Raw genomic sequence first — 25,157 nt, 5'->3', positions numbered from 1 at the left:
ATGGTGATAATATTGGCAGGAGTGCTTGCTATATTAAGTATACACAATGTTGTTTCCAAGCAAAGTCATTGCATTAGCACACAGGTGTGTGAAACTTCTGTAGTCATTAACAAAGTATTTATGGTAAGGCACATTAATGAAACAATCTACAATCACTAATGACCTGCATACACTCGCCGTCCATTTTATTAAGAACACCTGTACATTCACGCAGTTATCTAATCAGCCAATTATGTGTCAGCAGTGCAGTGCAAACCATCATGCAAATACAGGTAAAGAGCTTCAGGTAATGTTCACATCAAACATCAGTATGAAGAAAAAGTGTGATCTCTGTGTCTTTGATTGTGGCATGGCTGTTGGTACCAGATGAGCAGATTTGAGTATTTCAGAAATTGCTGATATCCTGGGATTTTCACACACAGCAGTCTTCTGCTGTTGTAGCTCATCCACCTCAAGGTTTGATGTGTTGGGCATTCTGAGATGCTTATCTGTTCTCCACGGTTGTAAAGAGTGCTTATTTGAGTTACTGTAGACTTCCTGTCAGCTCAAACCAGTCTGGTCAGTCTCCTTTAATCTCGCTCAACACCACCACCACACAGGATGTTTTTTTTTGTTTTTCACACCATTTTGTATAAACTCTAGAGACTGTAGTTTGTGAAAATCTAGGAGATCAGGAGTTTCTTAAATATTCAAACCAGCCAATCTGGCACTGAGATCACATTTTCCCAAAATTCTGATTTTTCATGTGAAAATTAACCGAAGCTCTTGACCTGTATCTGGATAATTTTATGCATTGTGCTGCTGCTACATGCTTGTCTTATTAGATAACTGCATGAATGTGCAGGTGTACAGATGTTCCTAATAAAGTGGATGGTGAGTGTATATAACAAAAGACCCAAGAACTAAGAAAAGGCCAAATTAAACAATTTAATCTGGATTTAATCTACACACCTATAGTATTAGCATTCCTTAGCAGAGTTCAGAGACGATATAGTGAAAAACATCTTTTACATCAACAGAACCGGCAGCAGGGCTGGCTCTTGGGGTGGGTTATACTGATTTATGCAGTATGGCAGTAATCTATTCAATCCCATGACTGAATGCCTGTGTCAATTTCTCCAATTCATAACAGGAAGTGGTTGTGGAGGTCACTTTGATCTTGATTATTAGATCTTAAAATGGCTGTGCCTAGTTTCCATACCAAGATGAACTGCTGAGCATGATACACTAAGTTTTAGTATAGGCAATACTATAATGCAACGAAAATGCAACAAAATGCCATTTGGTATATAGGAGATACATCTGTAGCCAGACACATTTAGTTGCTTTTTTTGACCAATCAATGTTTTGCACTATTTCTAACTCCACCAATACACAGGTGACTAACTAAAGTAAACATTGTGTCTCTGTTATACGTTGGGCTCCAGTTGTCTGCTTAGAGGGAAGGGTCACTAAATTTGAATGCAACGTTATTCTGACTGATCATTGTTATCCTATGATGAACCATTTCTATCCACATCAAGGGATCACAGAATGGACTGATGAAGAAAATGATGTAAATCATATGCTATGGCCTTCAGAATCACTTGATCTCAACTCCGTTGAACACCTATGGGAGATTATGGACTGAAGTGTTGGACAGCATTCTCCAACACCAACACCATCATCAAAACACCACTTGAGAGGATATATTTTGCAAGAATGCTGTTCATCTTTCCAGAACAGTTCCAGAGACTTGTAGAATCTGTACCAAGGTGCCAAATTCATGACAGTAATTAGTTAAGGTATGATTCACAATAACTAGTTTGGATATGTTTTATCTTCTGCCTCTTAACTTAGTTGTTTAACCAGTTCTCATTATTTTGATTTAGGTACTTTGTTCTTAGTGTACTTGTCTTACACTATCAAACTTCTTGGCATAGTTGTAGGTAAGGTGGTCAGCTTCTTGCAGATCTGTTTCTTGGTCTAGGTCATCACCAACTAGACCTTTCCAGAAGGAACCCTGCAAATCCAGAGGTAAAGGCACATCTGCACGGATGGCAATTCCCAGCAGTTGACCGAAGAAATGCAGCAGCTGTTCTTCAGCATAAGTGATGGAGCCAGACGTTAGGATGTACTTCCCCTGGACAAATACACAATACTGCATTAGTATTATCCTGAAAAAGGAAGGTGTTGCAATAATTCAGTATTTTGCACAAACAGGTAGCCTCAGATAAAATCTACCTAGGATAAACACAATGGCCCTGATTTACTAGGATCTCAAGTAATGAGCAATATCTTGTATGTGCAAATAGGCCTGGGCAAATATGGATGATGTAACCAGATTATAACGTGATTAAAACGTGACCTGATGCTAATGTTTGACAGGTGATAAAAACAGCTCACAGGCACAGCACACTGTAACCATAAAATTATGCATCCACTGTATTAATGACCAAAAAAAAAAAACTACAGCAAATATAGCTGAAAGCAGCAATGGTGGATTCCTTCTCAAGATTGTGGACCATTTCAAAATTGACATGGTAGAGAAATGTATCCCACAGATACAACATTTCAACGCATTTGGATCAATGGCAGATTTTAAGTTCATTTTGTAGTTTTCTTTCCTCTGATCACGTTTCTGAATGAGCAAATACAGATAGCTAAACACATTTCAGCTTGTCGAGAGGCTTGAATGACCACTCAGGTGAAAAGTAAAGTTGACACTTTGTTCCATAAGTGCAATGAGGTAATTTCTTTTGACAATTTTCTCTTACATTTCTTACAAAACTGAAAAGAAATACAAAAACGCTTATTTAATATATATTAGTCAGTGAATACAATTAAGTTTACAATGCAATCTTTTAAGCTATATGCGCACTAAAGTTTACTTTGGCTCGATCCAAGACAAACAACGCCATCTAGCGGACGATAGATATATCGTTACACATTATATAACAGCTACTATTATTCCTTCTAATGTCAGTGACTACGTTTACATGGACAGCAGTAATCTAATTACTGACCTTACTGAGATTAAGATAATAATGTGATTAAGGTGTTTACATGAGTCGCTTTTAAAATACTCCTGTCATGTTCCCGTTTTACATGTTTTAGAACATAATTAGATTAACAGCCCGCGTCATTACGTCACTGCGCCACGCCGTCCGACGTCCCTCCAGAATTTCACGTATCAACATACAGTTCGTCTTCGTTATGGGACCGTATACAGTTTTGGGTGTTTTTATTTAAATTTTTTTACGAACGCTTTAAGTGCAGTTAATTATTTGTCATGCTGTACGTGCTAATAGACGACTGCTTGAAGCCGTGGGCTGCGTCTCAAACCACGTACTTACCGTCTATATAGTAGCTGAGATGCATGTTTTTTTCCCACTACAGGCCTATAGTAGGCAAGTATGCGGTTTGGGAACTCTTTTTTTTTTTCGGTTTGCGCAGCCGAACTCTCTTGTTCGCCGTAAAATGTTGAGAACTGCTGTGTGTGATCGTGTCCTGTCGCAAAATGCGGTGAAAACTCTCACGCAACGTTCATAATGTGATTAATGTGTTTACATGTCTGTAATACACGTCCATAATGCGACTAAAACAGGAGTACTCCACCTGTCTTAATTCGATTAGAGCTTAATTCGAGTATGACCTTAATTAGATTAAGGTAAGTAAAAATTGTTGTTTACATGGTAGTTTCTTAATCAAAGTATGGTCTTAATCGGGTTAAGAGTGGATTATTGTTGTTCATGTAAACACAGCTATTATTTTTGGAGGCATGAGGTTGCCATCACACATGGTGTCCTTTTGGTGTGTGGCACAGATCAAGTCTATAGGTTAATGTTCCATTGATTTTGGGATATAAGAAATATGTGCAAATGTTTAAAAGGGTGGATTGTGACTGGGCAAGTCATTGGGTTATAGTATTGTATAGGTTTAAAATAGTTTTTTCTGCGTGCTATTTGTTCTTGATAGCCATGGTGAGTTCTCATGGAAGAGACTCTTGAAGAGTCAACTGAAGCCTAGCCAAACATGCATAATTACATATCCAGATTTAAGATTGTGAGATGCTTGGAAAACTTTACAAAATATAGTACAAATACTTTTGTTACTGGAGTTGTGAACATGCAGTGAATATACATCGATCAGCCATAACATTAAAACCACAGAGGTGAATTGAAAAACATTGAGTATCACATTAAAATGGCACCTGTCAATGGGTGGGATATATAAGACAGCAAGTGAACAGTCAGTTCTCAAAGTTGACGTGTTGGAAGCAGGGAAAATGGGCAAGTGTAAGGATCTGAGTGACTTTGATTATGTCCACATTGTGATGGCAAGACGATTGGGTCAGAGAATCTCCAAAATGGCAGGTCTTGTGGGATGTTCCCTGCTATGCAGTGGTTAGTACTTACCAAAAGTGGTCCAAGGAAGAACAACCGGTGAACCAGTGACAGTGATGCGTGTGTGGCGGGAAGGCTAACCTGTCTGGTCCGATCCTACAGAACAGCTGCTGTAGCACAAATTGCTGAAAAAGTTAATGCTGGTGATAGAAAGGTGTCAGAACACAGTGCAGTGCAGCTTGCTGCGTATGAGACTGCATAGCTGCAGACTGGTCAGAGTGCACATGCTGACTGGCCGAAAGCATCTACAATGGGCACAGGAGCATCAGAACTGGACCACTGAGCAATGGAAGAAGGTGGCCTGGTCTGATGTATCATGTTTTCTTCTGCTCTGTACAATGTTCTGCTGGGAATCCTCGGGTCCTGGCACTCATGTGGATATTACTTTGACACGTACCACTTACATAAACAGTGTTGCAGACCTTGTACACCCCTTCATGGCAACTGTATTCCCTAATGGCAGTGGTCTCTTTCAGCAGGATAATACGCCCTGCCACACTGCAAGAACGGTTCAGGAATGGTTTGCAGAACATGACAAAGAGTTCAAGGTGTTGACTCGACCTCCAAATTCCCCAGATCTCAATTCGATTAAGCATCTGTGGAATGTGCTGGACAAACAAGTCCGATCCAAGGAGGCCCCACCTCGCACATTACAGGACTTAAAGGATCTGCTGCTAACGTACCACAGCACACCTTCAGAGGTCTTTTGGAGTCCATGCCTAGATGGTCAGTTTTGTTCTGGTGGCACAAGGGGGACCTTCACAATATTAGGCAGGTGATTTTATTGTTATGGCTGATCAGTTTAATCTGAAACCAGCTTTACCACAGTTACATTGTCATTTTAAGAAATGTTTTGATCATTCTGAGATGTTGACCCATAATTTTGATACACCTTCAGTAGACCCTTTGCACTTTTCTGTGGGTGCACACGTTTATAAACGCAAACCTTTAGTAAGTCAGGAGCTATGATTGAGTTGTGTATTGGCAACATAGCACAGCTAGAAAAATAACAGCAAGTCTGCAAGCCAGCAAATTAAATTAAAGCACTACAATCAGGGGCCTGCCTATAGTATGATTACTATAGTATGCCTGTAGTATAATATAGTACCACTGAGAATGCTAAAGTACTAACAAAGTAAAGTGTTATCCCTAGGGTTTTAGCAAAAGGTTTTTAGTTTGATGGTATTCTTAGTCTTTGACCTAGTAAACTACCATGAGGATATGTATTTGATAGAGACTCCAAAGCACTTCACTCTGGAAAAGCTTAAATGGTAAAATATTACAACAGCAATTGGTTAAAGTAGGATTTTTTTATTAGTGGTAAAAACCCATCGAGTATAACCTCTAGTATCTATGTTTTGGGAACTAATAATAATCTATGTTTTGGGAACTAATAATTTTAAATATTTAAATTAGAAGTTTGAACTGACTATAATTGGAGGACAAACCTTAAAAACTGCAAGAGGATTCACTTAAGCAATCAGAGATCAGAGCCTGTTTTAACCCTTAAAAGGTTCTAACCCTTGCTCAAGTTATATAAAACACAACAGCCTTTTTATTTTCCTCATACACAGAGTATAGCACAGGATGTTGAGGACTACATACCTTGCTGCGATTACTGGCAGAACTGGGACATGGCATAAGCAAAGATAAGATGTTGCTTTGCAGCTCCTTGCAGACTTGCCACAGGAAGTGGCGAAATGAACCACCTATGGAAAAGAACAAGCTTTTAATATAAAAATTGATTTGAATTAAGTGAATGAGGGGTGCATGAGTACTGTACTGTGTTTGCATTCTGACTAGTGCCATGAACTTCCTCTCCAGTAAAGCGGATGTTGAAGGCATAGGTGGGGTCTCCTCCACTAGCAAGTTTCACACACAGCTGAGATGAGGGAACATTAGACAGCTGCCGAGCTGACTGGCAAAAGTAGGTGTTCTCTGAGGAGTGGATCTCACCTGGACAGAGACATGCATATTAAAAGACAATTATAAAATGTGAACACGGGGCAATGTTAGTGTTATCTGGAGCCCTTCAAGCCTGTCCCAGGTCCATGTTGAGCCAATTCTCCCTAATATGACATAAGTAATGGATTTATACATAATCATTTCCATCCAGAATTTCAGCATGAATACATACAACTCCGTCGACAGGAACTCCTCCACCATGACCAAGTCTAGTCCTACTTGTTACTAACTTTTATGTTAGCTGTATACTAACTAGCTGTGCTTTGATTGCATCATGTCTCCATTTAACCCTCTTACCCCTAAGTTCCCACAGTATTATGTCCCATAACCCTAGATTCCCCAGAGAAACAGCACGCCAACCCTGAGTTCCTGGGCCAAAATCAACATTTTAATTTTAACATTTTTAGGCCTTGAAACAACTTATAATAATGTATTTGTGTAATATTACTTTGAAAATGAAGCAGTTCAGTGTTTTTTACTCCACTTAGAGCACAATTCTTAACTAGAGAAATGACGAAAAATGCTCGCTAAAATCCTTATACTCATTTAGAAGTACCATATGTGCATCAGCGTGGTCAATGCCTTTGAATAAATTCAAGTAAATAATAAATAAATAAATGCATTTTAGCGCCAAAAGTCAAGTTTCTGGTGATAATCAGAGCAGCAGGTAGTGTTTTCACGAATGCACAGAAATGGTCCCGTTATGACTCCAGACCCCTGCAGTGTCAGTTGCACTGGTTTATGCTGAAGATGAAGACGGATCAGGGTCTGAATCAGGAGAGTCTCTTGCGTCTCTATCAGTTTCGGTTTCAACATCGCCTGAACTTTCACTGCTGTCACTATCAAGAATCCTCGCTCTGGCCTGTGTAACTGTGTATGTTTTCTTTTTTTTCACTGTTTTAGATGTACCTGTGTTCACTGTAGGTGTAACTTTAGCTGGAGCACGATTAGCTTTTCGCTTTGGCATTTTTAGTTCACTTCTACTATTACACCAATATTCACGCTTGGATCAGCTTCATCGTAATGCCGGCGTAATAACGTAATCACGTCGTGACATCATGACGTCATCAACCTTCCGGGTAAAAAAAAATAATTAAATAAGTAAGGAATCATAACAGAGTAATGCCGGTACACCGGCCTTACGGGGATAACGTTTACACTGTAAAGCCGCTATATCGGCCTTAAGGGGATTTGGCATAGACGACCAAGCCGGTATATCGTCCTTACGGGAATAGATCAAAGACGGGCAAGCCGGTTTTTCGGCCATACGAGGTAAGAGGGTTAATGTTGCTTCGAATAAAAAATATGAAGGCGTGAAAGTAAATGCTCTGCATACCTCCCACTAGCTCGAGAGGATCCAGTGTGATCTCGGGGGCAGCATGGTCAACAGTGCGCTGTACTGTTGCATTCAGCACCTTGTTCATAATGGCTACCTTAGTGTCATAAAAAATAAGGCCTGAAAGAGACATAAACAAACAAAAGAAATGTGAGGACAGATTAACCTTTAAAATCAAATTATTTCGTAACTTAGTTCCTTGAACATATGTAGCAGCAGACCTTTAGCCTCGCACAGCAGGGCAGCAATACTGTTCTGATAGGTATGTGTCTGCCTTAGCTCCACAAGTGGCAGAAAGAAACCCTCCAGGGTATTGTTAAGGGACTGCAGTAGGGCAAAGCGTAGACGCAAACTCTCAACAGGCACACCTACAGATCAAAGTTCTTATTATTCCACAACAAAAACTTGTTTCACTGAAATTTCACACTAATGCATAAATAATCTTCAACGGTTTAATACAAACATATCTATTCCAAAATATTGTGAAATGTTCCTACGAATAATTCCTGTGAAGGTGTATTAGTCCTAGAGTGGGCAATCTGGCAAAATACATCACATCACTTTTTTTCAGGCTGGTTTCATGATCCACAATATCTAGAGCTGCAACAACTAATCAATAAAATTGATAATAATCGATTATGAAAATCGTTGTCAACGAATCTCATTATGGATTAGTTGGTCTGCGCGCGGCATGGGGCATGTTTACTCATTACGTTACTTCTGTTCCGAAAACACGCTTCGGAGAGTAAATACTAAAGCTGTGTCCCAAATGAAGTACTATACACTTACACTATGCAGTGTGCACTACCGTCTAGTGTGAGGATTTTAGAAAGGTAATATCATGTCAAATATAACACTAGCAGTTTTCTTTTTACTAACCGGAAGTATAAGCCACGACGGCGCATGATGTCATACGCCCGCTAGCATTAGCAAACACCCAGAGTCACCGATAATGACTTTCTTCAGTTTACTTTCTGTCAGCGTTACCATTTATTCCCAACATGACCTCAGACGGAGGGGAAATCATCACGTGACTGAGGAAGAAAGTGTAACCTCCAAGTCCAATAAGGCATTTTAAACACCGTGGAAATCAAACTGATGCACGAGGACAAATTTATGTTTATATCCAAAATTCTCCAATGTGCGTAAGGGGCAGGGAAACTGGTGCACGCTGCTTAAAAGGTTTAGTTTAATTTAAGTTTATCATTATATGTTGTATCTGCGCGCTTGCAGTGTAAATTTTGTTGTTTATTATAACGGAAGTGTTGTGTTAGTAACGACGCCGCATTGTTCCTCACGTGCTGTGTAGACGCGCTGATACAGAGTGTAGCGCGAGTAAAATCTGTAATGTCTCATTAAAACATTATGATCAAAAGTAAACAAGTAAAATAATATTCCTAAAGGCAGCGAGTAACAGAAACCACAAGGTGCAGTGAAAGGGAGTTTTTATTATTAATTTATGACTGTAGTTTAATTCAGTGCTTTTTGAGCATCCATAAAAAAAATGCATAAATACTGTAAAATAAGTTATATATATATATATATATATATATATATATATATATATATATAATATATATATATATATATATATATATATATATATATATATATATATATATAAAAAGTTTGTTTTCACATATTATATATATATATATATATATATATATATATATATATATATATATATATATATATATATATATATGTGAAAACAAACTTTTATTTTATAGTATTTATGGATTATTTTTATGGATGCACATAAAAATCAGTTTGTGGATTTTATGTTAAATAAACATAAAAAAAAATGGTACTGAAAGCTTGCCCTGCCCCATCCGATTAATTGGAAAAATTATCAGCCAACTAATCGATTATGTATATATTATGTAGATATTTTATTTGTTAGTTGCAGCCCTAATGATATCACAACTATTTTTCATGTTGGTTTTTAAGACTATTTTGTAAGTTCCAATTTCCATATTGATTAAAATATAGCTCTACAAGGAAGCATACAGTGCCCTCCACTAATATTGGCACAGCAAAGTAGGCTGTGAAAAACTGTCAATTGTTTAACCTTTTGAACTTTTGTAACAAAAAATTCACAAAAATGCTCTGCTCTAATGGATATCAAGCAATCGTACACAAAACACAGGTTTATAAAAAAATATTTTGTTAAATATAGGTGTGCAACAATTATTGCCACCCTTTTAGTCAATACTTTGCCAAGATAACAGTTCTGAGTCTTCTCCTATAATGCCTGATGAGGTTGGAGAATACATGGTGTGAGATCTGAAACCGTTCCTCCGTACACAATCTCTCCAAATCCTTCAAACTTCGAGGTCCATGCTGGTGGACTCTCCTCTTCAGTTCACCCCACAGGTTTTCTATAGGGTTCAGGTCAGGGGACTGGGATGGCCATGGCAGGAACTTGATTTTGTGGTCAGTAAACCATTTTTGTGTTGATTTTGATGATGTTTTGGATCGTTGTCCTGCTGGAAGATCCAACCACGGCCCATTTGAAGCTTTCTCACAGATGCAGTCAGGTTTCATTTAATATCTGTTGATATTTGATTGAGTTCATGATGCCATGTATCCTAACAAAATGTCCAGATCCTCTGGCAGAAAAACAGCCTCAAAATATTAAAGAGCCACCATCATATTTAACCATGGGCATGAGGTACTTTTCCATATGGCTACCTCTCTGTGTGCACCAAAACCACCTCGGGTGTTTATTGACAGCTCTATTTTGGTTTCATCTGACCATAGAACCCGATCCCATTTGAAGTTCCAGTAGTGTCTGGCAAACTGAAGATGCTTGAGTTTGTATTTGGATGAGAGTAGAGGCTTTTTCTTTTTTAACCCTTCCAAACAACTTGTGGTGATGTAGGTGACTTCAGATTGTAGTACTGGAGACTTTCTGACCCCAAGACACAACTAACTTCTGCAATTCTCCAGCTGTGATCCTTGGAGATTTTCTGGCCAATCGAACCGTCCTCTTCACAGTGCGTTGAGACGATATAGACACACGTCCAATTCCAGGTCGATTCATAACATTTCCAGTTGACTGGAACATCTTAATTATTGCCCTGATGGAGGTAATGGGCATTTTCAATGCTTGTGCTATTTTCTTATAGACACGCCCCATTTTGTGAAGCTCAACAACCTCTTGCTGCACATCACAGCTATATTCCTTGGTCTTACCCATTGTTATGAATGACTAAGGGAACTTGGTCTATGTGTTACCTCATATAAATATCTCTGTGAAAAAGGAAGTCATGGTTGAACAATTTCCTGTTCCTAGTCACCCAGGTGTACTAAATAATGTAAAACCTATATTTAACAAAGACTTATTTTGGATAAATCTGTGTTGTGTTTGCAATTATTTGATATCCATGAGAGCAGAGGATTTTTATAATAACAATAATAATAATACATTTTATTTATAAAGAAATAAAATAAAACTGAAACTGAAAAACGGTCATATTGAAATGTTGGTTTCTAACATATTTTACATGTTTTCTATCACACATCTCCATAGGTCCTTACAGTTGAGAGGTATGAACACTCTTGTGTTCTTAGCCCTGCTTCTGTGTTGCCATCAAAACAAGGATGAAGAGTATACTAAGGAACTGCCTACTCTTGACGATTATTTATTTGTTTGTGTGTCTGTCAAGGAGAACGCAAGTTGGGAACAGAAGTTTGATTCATAAAAGTATTTTCTGTGCAACTGACAAATGTTTTTAGCATCAATGTACATGTGATCCCTCAGTAAAGGCAGATTGGAGAGACATTTTAATAATTCATGTAAAACTGTCATACCACCAACCCATAATTAGTCCTACACTCACTCTGTACTAAATGAACAGCAAGTCTTACTTAGCAGGCATGAAACTCGTGGGTCTGCTGTATCTGTGGGGTCCAGGTACACTTCATGGGGATGGAGGCGGGCAGGTGTTATAGCCAGGTGGCGACAGAGGCGATTAACATACTGGACTAGAGCAACATCCATCTCCAAGTTCCACTTCCTGCTGGTTTTCTGAGCTTGCCGAGCATCAGTGCACGAGCATCTACAGAAGACAAGAACAGAAATGTTTAGGGTTTACAGTCATGGGAAAAAGAAAGTATACCCCTCCTTCAATTCTGTGTGTTTATTTATTAGGGCCTAAATACCAATTTAGTCCTAAATAACAATTTGGTCCTCACCAAATTCTATAAACAAAAATAACTTCACGTGACAACAAAAAACAGAACAGATTTCAACATGTAGTCATTATTTCCCAAAACACAAACCTCTTTCAGAAACCTGGAGGGGAAAAAAATTAGTACAACCCATAATTCAGTTACATGTAGAACCACCAACAATATCTTGTAAATGTTTTCTGCTGGAGTTTACCAGTGTCTCATATTGTTTCGGAGAAATTTTGTCCCACTCTTCTTTACAACACTGTTTCAGTTCACTGATATCTGAGGGCATGCATTTATGCATAGCTCTCTTACGATTCTGCAATAGCACCTCAGTGGGGTTGAAATAACCCTTTCCAGATTGATGTGCGAAATAATTGCTTCTCTGAGGTTATAGCTGATGTCCTGTCTTCTCGGCATGATGTAGACACACACCTGAGTGCCAAAAGGTCTGCTTTTATAGAGGTAGTCACAGTTCTTAATGATGAACTCATCTTGTGTATTTCATTACAAACACAAATGATGACAACTAATTACTCTCTTAATGACTGTGAAAGTATTAAAAGGTTTACTTTTTTTTCCCCCCACCTGGTTTCGAACCTGGTTGGTTAACTTTTTGGGGAAAAAATACTACATATTGAAATCTGTTGTGTTCTAATCTCCTAAGATTATTTGTTTGTATGTAGAAGTTGGTGAGGACCACACAATTATTATTTTGGCCCTGATATATAAAAACATAGAATTGAAGGAGGGTGTACTTTCTTTTCCCCCCTATGACCCTATGTAGCATAAAATGTCCAAAGCTTTAGTGCTTTGAAAGTATTGACCCCCTTGAACTTTTCCACATTTTGTACTATTACAACCAGAACTGAAGTGGACAAAAGGGGATTTTTACACACAAAGGTTAATTAAACAACAAAGCAGATATTTGTTGATTGCACAAGTATTCACTCCTGGGTCAAAACTTTGTAAAGCCATGTCTGACGGCAAAAACAGCTGCAAGTCTTCTGTGATATGAGCTATCAACTTTGTACACATGGATCCTTATATTTTTTCCCATTCTTTTGGCCAAATTTGCTCAAATGATGTCAAATCAGATGGATACTGAAGACTGAATTTTCACACTTAACATTCTGAGCCACTCCAGTGAAGCTTTGGTATGCTTACGGTCAGTGTGCTGTTGGATGGTGAAACTTCACACCAGTCTCAAGTCTCTGGCAGACTGGAACAGGTTTTCTTCTAGGATTGTCCTAGAAGAGAACCTATTTTAGGTTTTCTTTAGATTGGCTCTATAAATTGTGTTCTTAACTATGACTAGTTTCCCTAGTCCCTGCTGATGAAGGAGTCCCACCACATGATGCTACCACCATCATGCATCACTGTGGGGACTGTGTTGTTGGGGTCGAGTTTCTGTCCAACTTCAATTTTGGTCTCATCAGACAAGCGAACTTCTAACATGTCATTTAGCAAACTCCAAACAGGTTTCCACACTTTTTCCCCTCAATAATGGATTTATGGTCATCATTCATCCATTAAACCCAGCTTTGTGTAGTTGTCCTTTGAAGAGTTTTGCCAATCTGAACCTTGGATTTCTATAGTACCTTCAGAGTCACCCTTACTCAGTCACTGGTGTTTGGTGGACTGCCTCCTCCAGGCAGAGTGGAAGTTGCGCAATATACTTTCCATTTTTTATAATGAATTTAATTGTGCTGCAGAATGTGAAAAGTGTGGACTATTTATTACAACCAAACCCTGACTGATACTTTTCCAGGACTTCTTGGTCTTCACAGTGTTGTTTGTTTAGGTATGTTCTCTAACAAACTCATGGGGCTTCCAGGAACAGATCTATTTATATGTAGATTACATGACAGTTAAGTGCACTCAGGTGAACTCCTTTCAACTAATTATGTAACTGATGGCAACTGGTTTCAGCAGAACTAATTTAGGGGTGAATACTTTTGCATCCAGAATTTTTAGGGGTTTTTTTTATTTGTAAATAACTCTATTGATAATAGTCTAGATTCTCAAAAAATGTCAGTTCCAGGTTGCAACACTACATTACATTATAAAATGTGGAAAGGTTCAAGGGGGTGAATAATTATGAATGGTACAGTACATAATTTACAGTTACATTTATATAATGCTTTTCTAGACACTCATAGCGCTTTACATAGAATGGTGGGGGGGACCACCGCTCTCAACCACCACTAGTGTGTAGCATCCACCTGGCTGATGCAACGGCAGCCATAGTCCGCCAGAACGCCCACCACACACCAGCTATAAGTGGAGAGGAGAGAGTACTGTAGACCTGTTGAAACTTGCTGCTAAAACTAAATAAAAAAAACCTGACAACAGGCTAGTTTGATATCAGCAAATTGATACTATGTACAGTATTGTGCAAGTCTTGTGCACCCTAAATTCTTTGATAAATTTTGTCTTAAGTTCGGTGTTCTGCATGCGTATCCATAGAAAAGACCAAATAATTACAAAGAATTTTATATGCTAAGAAAGCAGGATATTATGTAATGATGACCAGTTTCCAATAAAAGTTCATTGAGGCTCTCTGAAGAAACAGAAGCAAGTGAGACAAAATCTACAAAAGAGCTATGGAAAGTTCAAGATTAAAAAAAGCTTGAAATAACATATCTACTGGTTTCATTATAAAACTGAACTAGAAGTACACTGAAGAGAATTGATGTACTTTTCAAAGGCAAAAGTGTTCACAGCAAATAATGGTCTGATTTCATTTTCCACTATTTACTGCTACGTATTGTTATTAATTTGCTGCACAGAAACTTTTCATTTAACCTTTCTGTATGCATCTTTGCTTCACAGACTTTCATTGCAAATTAACAGATTTTCTTTAAGTATCAACATGTGCACCAATGGTGTTTGCCTGTTTAGACATCTTCATCAAGCTCTGAAATTTATTGTGCATAGGGATCTTCCCTAAACTCCTTGCCCACACTTTTAGACTGCTTCCCTCTGAGCCTCTCAAAGGCACGCACACATTCACACATCATGTTCCTGATGACACAGGATTGAATGTGGATTCTTTGCACACTACCTTCTGAGTCACATGAGGGTGGTGTTTATGCTAACCTTTCAAAGTGTAGGTCATAACCACATGCCAGGATTGCTCTCCAAACACTGCGAATGTCCTGTTTGGCTCGATCAACAGTGAACTTATGGAAACCCTCCAGAGTTAAGTACTTCTCTTCTGGAACTGAAACATACATAGATCCAGATGAATAATAAATATAGTTACATAAAAACACTACATAGTGGAGGTCGACCAATAGTCGACCTCCACTATAAAAATAAAATATGGCTGAACTTTATTACAAAAATAAACAGTACTCACGGTACAATAAAAATGTACTGTACTTTTTTAAATTAAATAAATATATAAATATTAATACATTTACTATTAATAAGTATTAAAGTAAATAAAAAATATAAATCCAAACTGAACCAAAAAGTAACACTCCATATTATATTTATATATATATATATATATATATATATATATATATATATATATATATATATATATATATATATATATATATATATGAGAGAGAGAGAGAGACATACAAAATAATTTTTTTTAAAAAACACTTAAGTGTTAAAAACACTTCATCAGTGATAGTTTTTATTTTGCCTCTAGAGCCCGCTCTTATACTGAATAATGAAAGTGGACCGTTCTCAGCCGCTCCCGAAACGGACACAAGCGGGAAAAACTATCGGTGGATTTTTGCCGATAACTGATAGTTCTAGCAATCAGTTATCTGTGCCGATTAATAAGCAAAACTGGACAAATCGGTCCACCTCTACTATATACATCAGTGCCTGACCTCAGTAATGCCCTTGTGGCTAAATGGTCAAATCCCCGCAGCCACATTCCAAAATCTAGTGGAAAGTCTTCCCAGAAGAGTGGCAATTATTACATTAGCAAATATATATATCCCATCTGGAATGGGATGTTCAAAAAGCACATGGATGTGATGGTCAGGTATCTACAAACCTTAGGCCATATAGCGTATAAACATGCGCATGTACGCATACAGACACTTGCAGATCAGATGCATGTACACAATCACTAGCATAAAAACATGCATACTGAATGAAGCCTGACCAACTTTTTCATATATACTTTTAGAGAATAAATATCTGGAGTTTTGCTAAGGGACATGAGTAACTTATGTGGGTAAACTTCTGGACATCAAAAGATATAAGCCCTGAATCATGTAAACTTGTACATACTGTACATTGACATTCAAAAGGAAAAACAAAGATGCCAATACAAACCTTCTAGCTTCTTGGTAGGCAACTTCTCAGGGTCTTTCTCGTCAGGCTTAGTTTTATCTGGAGACTTGGGCTTTAGGACTGGTTTCTTCTCACTTAATGCAGTCCTGGAAAAGAATATATATATAAATTATAATTTGGACAGAAAGATGAGATATGCATTCTGGGTATACTTTTACTGTTAATGGTTAATTTACATTTCATTTGGCTGACAGTTATCCAAAACAACTTACAATTGAGATAGGATACAAGTGAGCAGCTGAATGTTAAGGGCCTAACAGTAGGTACTGGGATTTGAACTCTCAAACTTCCACACAGTAATCCAAAGCCTTCACAACTAAGCTACCACTGTTAATAACTATTAACTGTTATGACAGAATAGAACAAAGGCTATAGTTATAAAACCTAAAACCTACAGTAAGTTCAACCTATCTGTTCATCTCCTAACATGTTCTGTGTGAGGACATTGCTTACAACACTGATAAAACACTTTTACTCCTACGGACTATGCTACAGAATAAAAACAAGCTACTACTGGAAGGGACAAGCAGCCTAATGCCCATTTCTGCATCCATGTGTTTGCATTAGACATTAGAATATCACGTATAGATGGTCGCATAGTTGTCATCCAAGCCATCATACTTTGAGATTACCTAAGAATGAATATTGACAGAAAGTTAAAAAAAATAATAATTAAAAAAAAAAAAAAATTGGAAGCTTTGTATTTCACTGCAAAGAGAATGGAAAAGAGGTACAGCACTAGATGTGATCATGCTGATGATCAGTAGTGTGGCACAGCAGGTTTCGCAGAGAAAAAAAAATTCTCAAGTTTATTGGATAGCGCACACTTTTTTTTGTCCCACCTAAATGAACAGTTTCTCCATATGATGACTGCGAGCACTCTCAAATGGGCAGAACCTTTCAACCAACTGCCAATAACTAAAAAGGTAATGAACATGACTGACATCTCAAATGTAAACATATCAGCACCAGTCAGATGAACAGTGTGCTCAGAGCTGCAGCTGTCAGTCTGTAACCAAACCCATAACAGTTTTACAATACTAGTATAGTGTGTTATTTTATCATTGTACTTGGTAAATATTGTAAATAAATTGTACAATCTCAATTCTGAAAAAACTGGGACAGAATGGAAAATCAAAGAGTCATTTGAAAATTTAATTCACCCTGTACTATATTGAAAAACATATTTGATGTTTTACTTTGTGAATTTAATTTATTTTTTTAAATATACATTCGTTTCAAATCTGATGACTGCAACACACTCCAAAAAAGTTGGGACGGTCGACTGTTTATCACTGTGTACCATCACTTTTTCTTTTAATAACACTTACAGTATTAAGTGTTTGTGAACTGAAGACACCAGTTGAATTTTCCCCCATTGATCCATTATGCATTTCTTCAGCTGTGCAACTGTACGAAACCTTTGTTGCCTTATTTTGTGCTTCATAATGCGTCACACATTCTCATTGGGAGACAGGTCAGGACTGCAGGCAAGGTCATGCATACGCAACCATGTACTTGTAATCCGTGCAGAATGTGGTTTGGCGTTGTCCTGCTCTGGATGGAAGCATATGTTGTTCCAAAATGTGTACATATCTTTCTGCATTAATGCTGCCCTCACAGATGTGCAGGTTACTCCAAAAACTATTTGAAATGTTGACTCGTCAAACCAAAAACACGATTCCACTGTGCTACTGTCCATCTCAGATGAGCCCAGAGAAGTCAGCGGAGCTTCTGGACAGTGTTGATGTATGGCTTCTGCTTTGCATAGTAAAGCCTTAACTTGCATCTGTGGATGCAGCGGCGAATGGTGTTGACTGACAAAGGTTTACCAAAGTATTCCCGAGCCCATGTCAGGATATCCATTACAGACTCACGATGGCTTTTAAGACAGTGACGTCTGAGGGATCGGAGATCACTCAGAAGTGGTTTTCGGCCTTGCCCTATATGCACCGAGATCTGACCGGATTCCTTAAATCCTGTAATTATACTGTGCACTGTAGAAGGTGAAATGTCCAAAATCCTACCAATTTGTCTTTGGGGAATGTTGCTCTCAAAGTGTTGGATTATTCACTGACGCATCTGTTGGCAGATTGGCGAGCCTCGATCCATCCTTGCTCTTGAAGGACTCGGCCTTTTTTGGAGGCTCCTTATATACTATGATTAGACGATTGCCTCACCTGTTTCACATTACTGTCTTATTTCAACTTCTCACATCGCTATTAATCCTAAATTGCCCCTGTCCCAACTTTGCAGTTGATTAGGTAAAACATCAAACACCTTGTCTTTATATGTTTTTTGTTTAAATACAAGTCAAAGCACATTTACAAATCACTCCTCTTTGTTTTTATTAGTATTTTCCATTCTGTCCAAACTTTTTTGGAATTGGGGTTGTAAGTATGAAGTTATTTTTGATTATTTGTGCTTGATTTTTGTTTATTTATAAGTTTATTTATCTATCTTTTAATTGGTTATCTATCTATCTATCGGTCATGACCTTCTTCAGAAAATTACATCTCAGTTGGTTCAAGTCAGGACTTTAACTAAGCCACTCCAAAACTTTAATTGAGCTTTTTGTGAGCCATTCAGAGTAGGACTTACTCCTATGCATGATCCAGTCTGCATAATCCATTTGCACTTGAGTTTCAACTTACAGAATGAAGACCAGACACTCTCCTTTAGGATTTTCTGGTAGAGAGCAGAATTCATGTTTCTCTTAATTTTTGCCAGTTGCCCAGGCCCTGAAGCAGCCTCACACCATCACATTTGGTGATCACATGCTTGACCGTAGGTATAATATTCTTTTTGTGGAATTCTGTCTTTGGTTTATGCAAGATGTAACGGGACCCTTGTCTTCCAAACAGTTCCACTTTTGACTAATCAGTCCACAGAACATTCTCCCAAATGTTTTGAGGATCATGAAGGTGTATGTTGGCAAAATTCAGACAAGCCTTAATGTTCTCCTGGGTTAGCAGTGCTTTTCACCTCACCACTCTTCCATGGATTCCATTTTTGCCCAGTGTCTTTTTGATAGTGAAGTCATGAACAGTGACCTTTACTGTTGCAAGAGAGGACTGTAGGTCATTTGATGTTATCCTTGGCTCTTTTGTGACTTGTTGGATGAGTCGGTGCTATAATTTTGGAGGAATTTTGGAAGGTCGGCCACTTCTGGAAAGTTTCACTACTGTGCCGAGTATTTCCATTTGGCATAGTGTGTTACAGGATAAGACCTTTTAACCAACTTCATGCTGTTAAAAAAAAATTCTGTTTAAGTCTGACTGTGGATTGGTGGAGTCCAAACTCTTTAGAGATGGTTTTGTAACCTTTTCCTGCCCGATGAGCATCAACAACTCCTTTTCTGAGGTCCTCAGAAATCTCCTTTGTTCGTGCCATGATACACTTCCACAAACATGTGTTGTGAAGATCAGACTTTGATAGATCCCTGTTCTTTAAATAAAACAGGGTGCTCACTCACACCTGATTGTCATCCCATTGATTGAAAACACCTGTCTCTAATTTCACCTTCAAATTAACTGCTAATCCTAGAGGTTCACATACTTTTGCCACTCACAGATATGAAATATTGGATCATTACAAATATTTTTTATCTCATTTGTTTAATTGGGATCTCTTTGTCTACTTTTAGGACTTGTGTGAAAACCTGATTATGTTTTAGGTCATATTTATGAAGATATAGAGAAAATTCTTTCAAGCACCACTGTAAATACAGAAAGGTTCCACCGGCTCAAATCCACAGACTGAACAGGCGTGGTATATGTAGGAAAAGAAGAAAGATGGGAAGAACTAAATGAGATTAAAATAATGGAGGTAAAATAGGTAAATAAAGAAAGTAAAGAAGAGATAAAAAGGAAGGGTGCCTACTGGCACCAGTGTCTGGGAGTACTATCACCTCTGACCTTGGTGTGTTCAGGCAAAGTGAAACATCCCACAAGGAAATAAAGCATATGTAGAAACAGCCTAGGCTGAACTGATCATGCATAATATGAAATGGAATCCATTAAAATTTTGTAAATTTGTAACCAACCCATGTATTCATTAGAAGGTATTTACAGAACCTTTACAGAAGACACTAGGGAAAAGACGAAAATGAGACGACAAATTAGAATTTCAGCTTTCATTTCCTGATATTTACATGTTAAACAACTTAGAACATGGCACCTTTTGTTTGAACGCACCCATTTTTCAAGTGATAAATACTTAGACAGGTGCTTTTTGTTGCCCCTGGTGTGCCCTGTTAGTTTGACTGTTTAAACAGTTAATAGCTCTGAATATCTAATTTTGGTCTGAGCTGAATGTAAAGACTGTATTTGTTGCTAAAAAGGGTAGCCCAACATGAAGAGCAGAGATCCATCTATGGGAGAAAAGTCAGCCATTTTGAAGCGAGCCTGAAGTCTCTCATAAGCCTCCACAAGATAGAACATCAGACCCTCCTTGACCTGCACCCTGAACAACAGCAGTGACTCGAGGCGATTGCTCAGGAGCAGGTCAAGAACAGACAGGTGCTACAGATGCTGCTGCAACCAGCTACGCCTCCAGCTGCAGCCTCCATCCACGCCTGCTCCAGCCAGCTTGGCCGTGATGCCCCCAAATATGTCTTTCATGGACAATCCAGAGGCCATCGTGGCTCTCTTGATCATGCAGCAGCTTCATGAGGATGGCCGGAGGAAGAGTGGGCCCTACGGCTCCTCCCCTTGCTGTCGGGGGAAGTCCAGTTTGCCGTATAGCAGCTGCCTCCACATGTGCAGCTGAAGTACCAGACGATGAAGAAGGCAGTGCTAATTTTTCTCTCTCTTACTCTCTCCACCTCCTCTCTCTCATTCCCCTCTGATTCCAGCTCGCTGTGACAGAGATGCCAGGACCCCAGAACTGGCCTTCCAAATCCAGTGTTCACTCTGCTTTTCCACCCTTCCCTCTATGATGTCTCTCCTCAGCTCCCTCTCCCTCCACATAGATAGATCCTCCTGTGCCTACTAGGATGGGGGGAAAGTGCAGTGGTGAAGGTGGTCTTTTCCAGGACCAGTGTTCCCTTTTGGGCGGGAACTCCCTCTTCAGATCCTTGAAACACTACAGGCCTCCCTCGATCGAGCTGCATATTTACAACATCTGAGAGCTGTCCTGAAATCATTGATATGGGCAGGACTCATAGCAAACCTTAAGCATGCGTGGTCAGTTGTCAGTTGCAGATGGAGAGGAGGTGGGTGGAACTGGCATGCAACGTGTGATGATTTTCACTTGTTTGATCATGGCGAGTTTACTTACAGTTGCAATCAAAATTATTCAATCGCCATTGCAAATCACGATTGTCAAAATTTACAGACTTTCAGCAGTTTGCAATGAACAAAATCAAACAAAAGCAACTGAAATAGTTCAACACAACGGCTGCTTCAAGTGGGTTCCCCGAATTCAACTGAAAATGCACCTTATAATGATTTCTCCAGTTTCAAAATTATTCAACCCCCTGAATAGAATCCCTCACAACATCACAAAAATGCAAAACAGGTGTCTCAAGCACACCTGATTCAACTAATCAAGGGCTTCATTAGTTGCACCAGGTGTGCTTGAGCTGGAACACATGAAATACCTGAACTGGCTAGGGGCAGAAAATAATGAAATACCTGGATGGGCCAGAAAAAGGAAGCTATCAACGGCTCAACGCAAGTTGTGAAAAACCCTTGAGTAATGGATTTAAAAACAAACAATATTCAGGGCTGAAAAAACAAATTTTTTTCCCCTTTAAATTCCAGATTTATGATTTATGACTAGTGTGTTTGAGTGTTGGTATAATAAAGTAGGTGTGATATGGTCTGACAAAGCAGAGGAGCCTGGTTTACACTCGAAACACATGTGCACATGCAGAAGCAGCACAAACAGCAGCATGGTTCACATACTTGCCTGCATATCTTGTATACATCTGGAAGATTAAATGTGACATTCACTAGATGGCACATCATTGCCAAAACAATGTTCATGTTCTGTTCTGTTCATCAGGTTTTCAAGTTGAAACCTGATGAACAATCTATAATGACGATCTGCGCTCTAGAAAGGCTGCTTGTCAGAAAATGGAGTGTAAATGGTGCCTTACTGGCTTGAATGTCTACTATCAAGCGTGGGTGATTAGAGAGCATTCATTGAGTCTGAAAGATCATCTTATTACTCTCAGGCTATTGTAAACAATCAAAGAAATCCCAGACACTTGTTCCAAACCATAAACAGATTGCTTCAAGTTAATGCTGTTACCACCTTGTCAGTTTCTCAGCAGCTATGTAATTCTTTTCTTCAGTTTTTTAATTCTGAGATTGATAATGTTCGCAAAGAATTTTCTGTTACACCTGACTCTGCCACTTCAACTCCTTCGTCCATCTGGGTTCACTGGTGTTTCTTTCACTCATTTCTCCCTGCTTGATTCTGAGGCTCTCAGAAGGGAGGTATCCAGCATGAAATCAATCACTTGCCTGCTTGATCCAATTCCCACGAACCTATTTAAATCATGCTTCGATGTTTGGTGCCCTACTATACTCGGTATTATAAATGAATCATTGAAGACTGGGGTCGTTCCAGCAGTACTAAAGACTGCTGCTGTTACACCTGTACCAAAGAAAGAAAAGGTTGCTGTGGATGATTTTAACAAATTTTCATCCCATCTCAAATCTTCGGTTTTTGGCAAAAATACTTGAGCGTGATGTTGCATCTCAATTATGTAATCATCTTACAATTAATAACCTCTTTGAACCCCTTCAGTCAGGTTTTCATAAATTTCACAATACTGAAACAGCGTTGGTCAAAGTTACCAATGACTTATTGATGGCCTCGGATTGTGGAGCTACTTCCATTCTTATTCTTCTTGATCTTGGAGCCGCCTTCAATACTGTGGATCATGGGCTTTTCATTACCTGCCTTGAAAGTGTTTTTGGTGTGTCGCGGACAGTTTTAAACTGGTTTAAATCCTATTTTACTGACTGTTCTCAGTTTATTTATATGGGTGGTTACAGGTCTGACACTAGCTCTGTGCTCACTAATGTTCTTCAGGGATCAGTTTTAGGCCCTTTACTTTTCAATATTTATCTATCTCCACTTGGGCATCTGCTGCAATCACTCGGCCTCCATTATCACTTTTATGCTGACGATACTCAAATCTACATTCACTCAAAATCTGGTGGAAACCTTGATGTTTGTTTTCTTTCTGATTGTATTTCTGAGATAAAAACATGGATAGTTAATAATTATCTGTGCCTGAATAGCGGGAAAACTGAAGTTATGCTTATAGGTTCCCGTCAGCAGATTCTCAAAGCTGGTCCACTGTCTCTGTTGATGGCTCTATTGTAGAGTCTCAACGTAAGATGAGGAACCTTGGAGTAATTTTTGATACCAGCCTCACACATTTGATTCTTTTGTTCAGAGCACTGTTAAAGCATTCTTTTTTCACCTCAGAAATATAGCTAGACTGTGCCCAATGTTAAACTTCTCTGTAGCTGAAAAGCTCATTAACTCATTTGTTGTCACTCGGCTAGATTACTGTAACGCTGTTTTAGCCGGAGTGTCTAAATCCACAATCAATAAACTGCAATATGTACAAAACTCTGCTGCCAGGATCCTGACGGGGACCAGGAAATATAATCATATTACTCCTGTTCTGGAGTCCATGCACTAGCTCCCGGTCAGGTTCCGTGTCGATTTTAAGATCATGATGTTGATATACAAGGCATTACATGGCTTGGCTCCTTAGTACTTATCTAGTTTATTAATTCCTTACACCCCAAATCGCAGACTGTGCTCCTCACAGTGTAATCTGTTAACTATTCCACAAACACGCTTAAAATCTATGGGTGACAGGGCTTTTTCTGTCTCTGCTCCTTCACTTTGGAACGCTCTTCCTCCTGAACTCAGGGAAGCTCAGACCTTTGGCATTTTTAAAACTCAACTCGAGACACACTTTTTTAAACTTGCATTTGACTGTTGATTTCTACTTTTATTATAATTATTATTATTAAATTTTATAATTTTTTCTGTGTACTGCTTATTTTGTGTACAGCACTTTGAGAAGCTGCTTTTAAAGGCGCTTTATTATTATTATTAAGTCAAACTGTAAAACCCTTAAAATATTTTTTAATCGAAAACTCTGGCTTTACATTTAAAAGTATGTATTAATCTAGAAAATCCAGAAGACTGGTACGCGAAACAGAACAGGTTCTCAAGTCATGAGAGGTTTTTAAAATTCAAATACTAACTTTAACAGGAAAACGAGTTAGTTTTATACAATCCCAGTAGTCTAAAATAGTACACAAATATGCGATTTGACACACTATGCTACAGTAGTTTGTTTACAGGAGGTAGATGGTTTTGATATTTCTAGTAAGAATCTGTAAAATAAAATAATAAATTAAAACAGTAGATGAACTTCTCTCACAACCCTATTTGTAAATCAAGTGACACCACATGGACTCGCAACCCCTAGTTTGGAAACCGTTGCCCTATAGATTGTTCTAGATGCAGGGGATAATCTCATTTGAATACCGCTGACTCGTACTTAAGAACTGGTTCTATAGTCACATATATTGAACATATTTAAAGCAGTACTGTTTAACTTTATACAGCTGCAAATTAAAATGATTTATAATTGCATTATTTGGTGTCATCCAGAAGAGGATGGGTTCCATTTTGTATCTGGTACTGCTCAAGGTTTCTTCCTCATGTCTTCTCAGAACCTTTTCCTTGTCATTGTAGTCTCTGGTATCAATCTACATCCAGATTTATGTAAAGCTGCTCTGTGGCAATGATTAATATTAAAACACCAGATACATAAGATTTAACTGAGTTGAATATGTCAGTTTTGTAGTATATGAAGAATTGATTATGTAGATTTAATTGTAGCAAATATATTAGATGATATTATTAATCCAGTACCAAAAGAATTGGTTTACTAATACTTTTTTTATTATTTA

General features: G+C 38.4%; 1 protein-coding gene across 4 annotated transcripts in view; it reads right to left on the bottom strand.

The window, feature by feature from the left end:
- Positions 1-25,157, bottom strand: part of LOC128598996 (probable E3 ubiquitin-protein ligase HECTD4) — a 166,464-nt gene that overhangs the window by 4,659 nt on the left and 136,648 nt on the right. For 3 of the 4 annotated variants that reach the window (XM_053610274.1, XM_053610275.1, XM_053610276.1), the window contains exons 65-72: positions 16,180-16,283; positions 14,971-15,094; positions 11,563-11,753; positions 7,908-8,054; positions 7,687-7,806; positions 6,186-6,341; positions 5,991-6,094; positions 1,901-2,122 (exon numbers count right to left, since the gene is read on the bottom strand). In XM_053610274.1, the coding sequence (XP_053466249.1) occupies positions 1,901-2,122; positions 5,991-6,094; positions 6,186-6,341; positions 7,687-7,806; positions 7,908-8,054; positions 11,563-11,753; positions 14,971-15,094; positions 16,180-16,283 (1,168 nt within the window). Of the gene's footprint in view, positions 1-1,900; positions 2,123-5,990; positions 6,095-6,168; positions 6,342-7,686; positions 7,807-7,907; positions 8,055-11,562; positions 11,754-14,970; positions 15,095-16,179; positions 16,284-25,157 lie in introns of those variants that run through there. The other variant, XM_053610277.1, reaches the window with a different exon arrangement.

Source organism: Ictalurus furcatus, chromosome 22 (genome assembly GCF_023375685.1).
Source record: "Ictalurus furcatus strain D&B chromosome 22, Billie_1.0, whole genome shotgun sequence".
Lineage (NCBI taxonomy): Eukaryota > Metazoa > Chordata > Actinopteri > Siluriformes > Ictaluridae > Ictalurus > Ictalurus furcatus.
The sequence above is the reverse complement of the archived record's forward strand: the minus strand, read 5'-3'. Positions and strand labels throughout refer to the sequence as shown.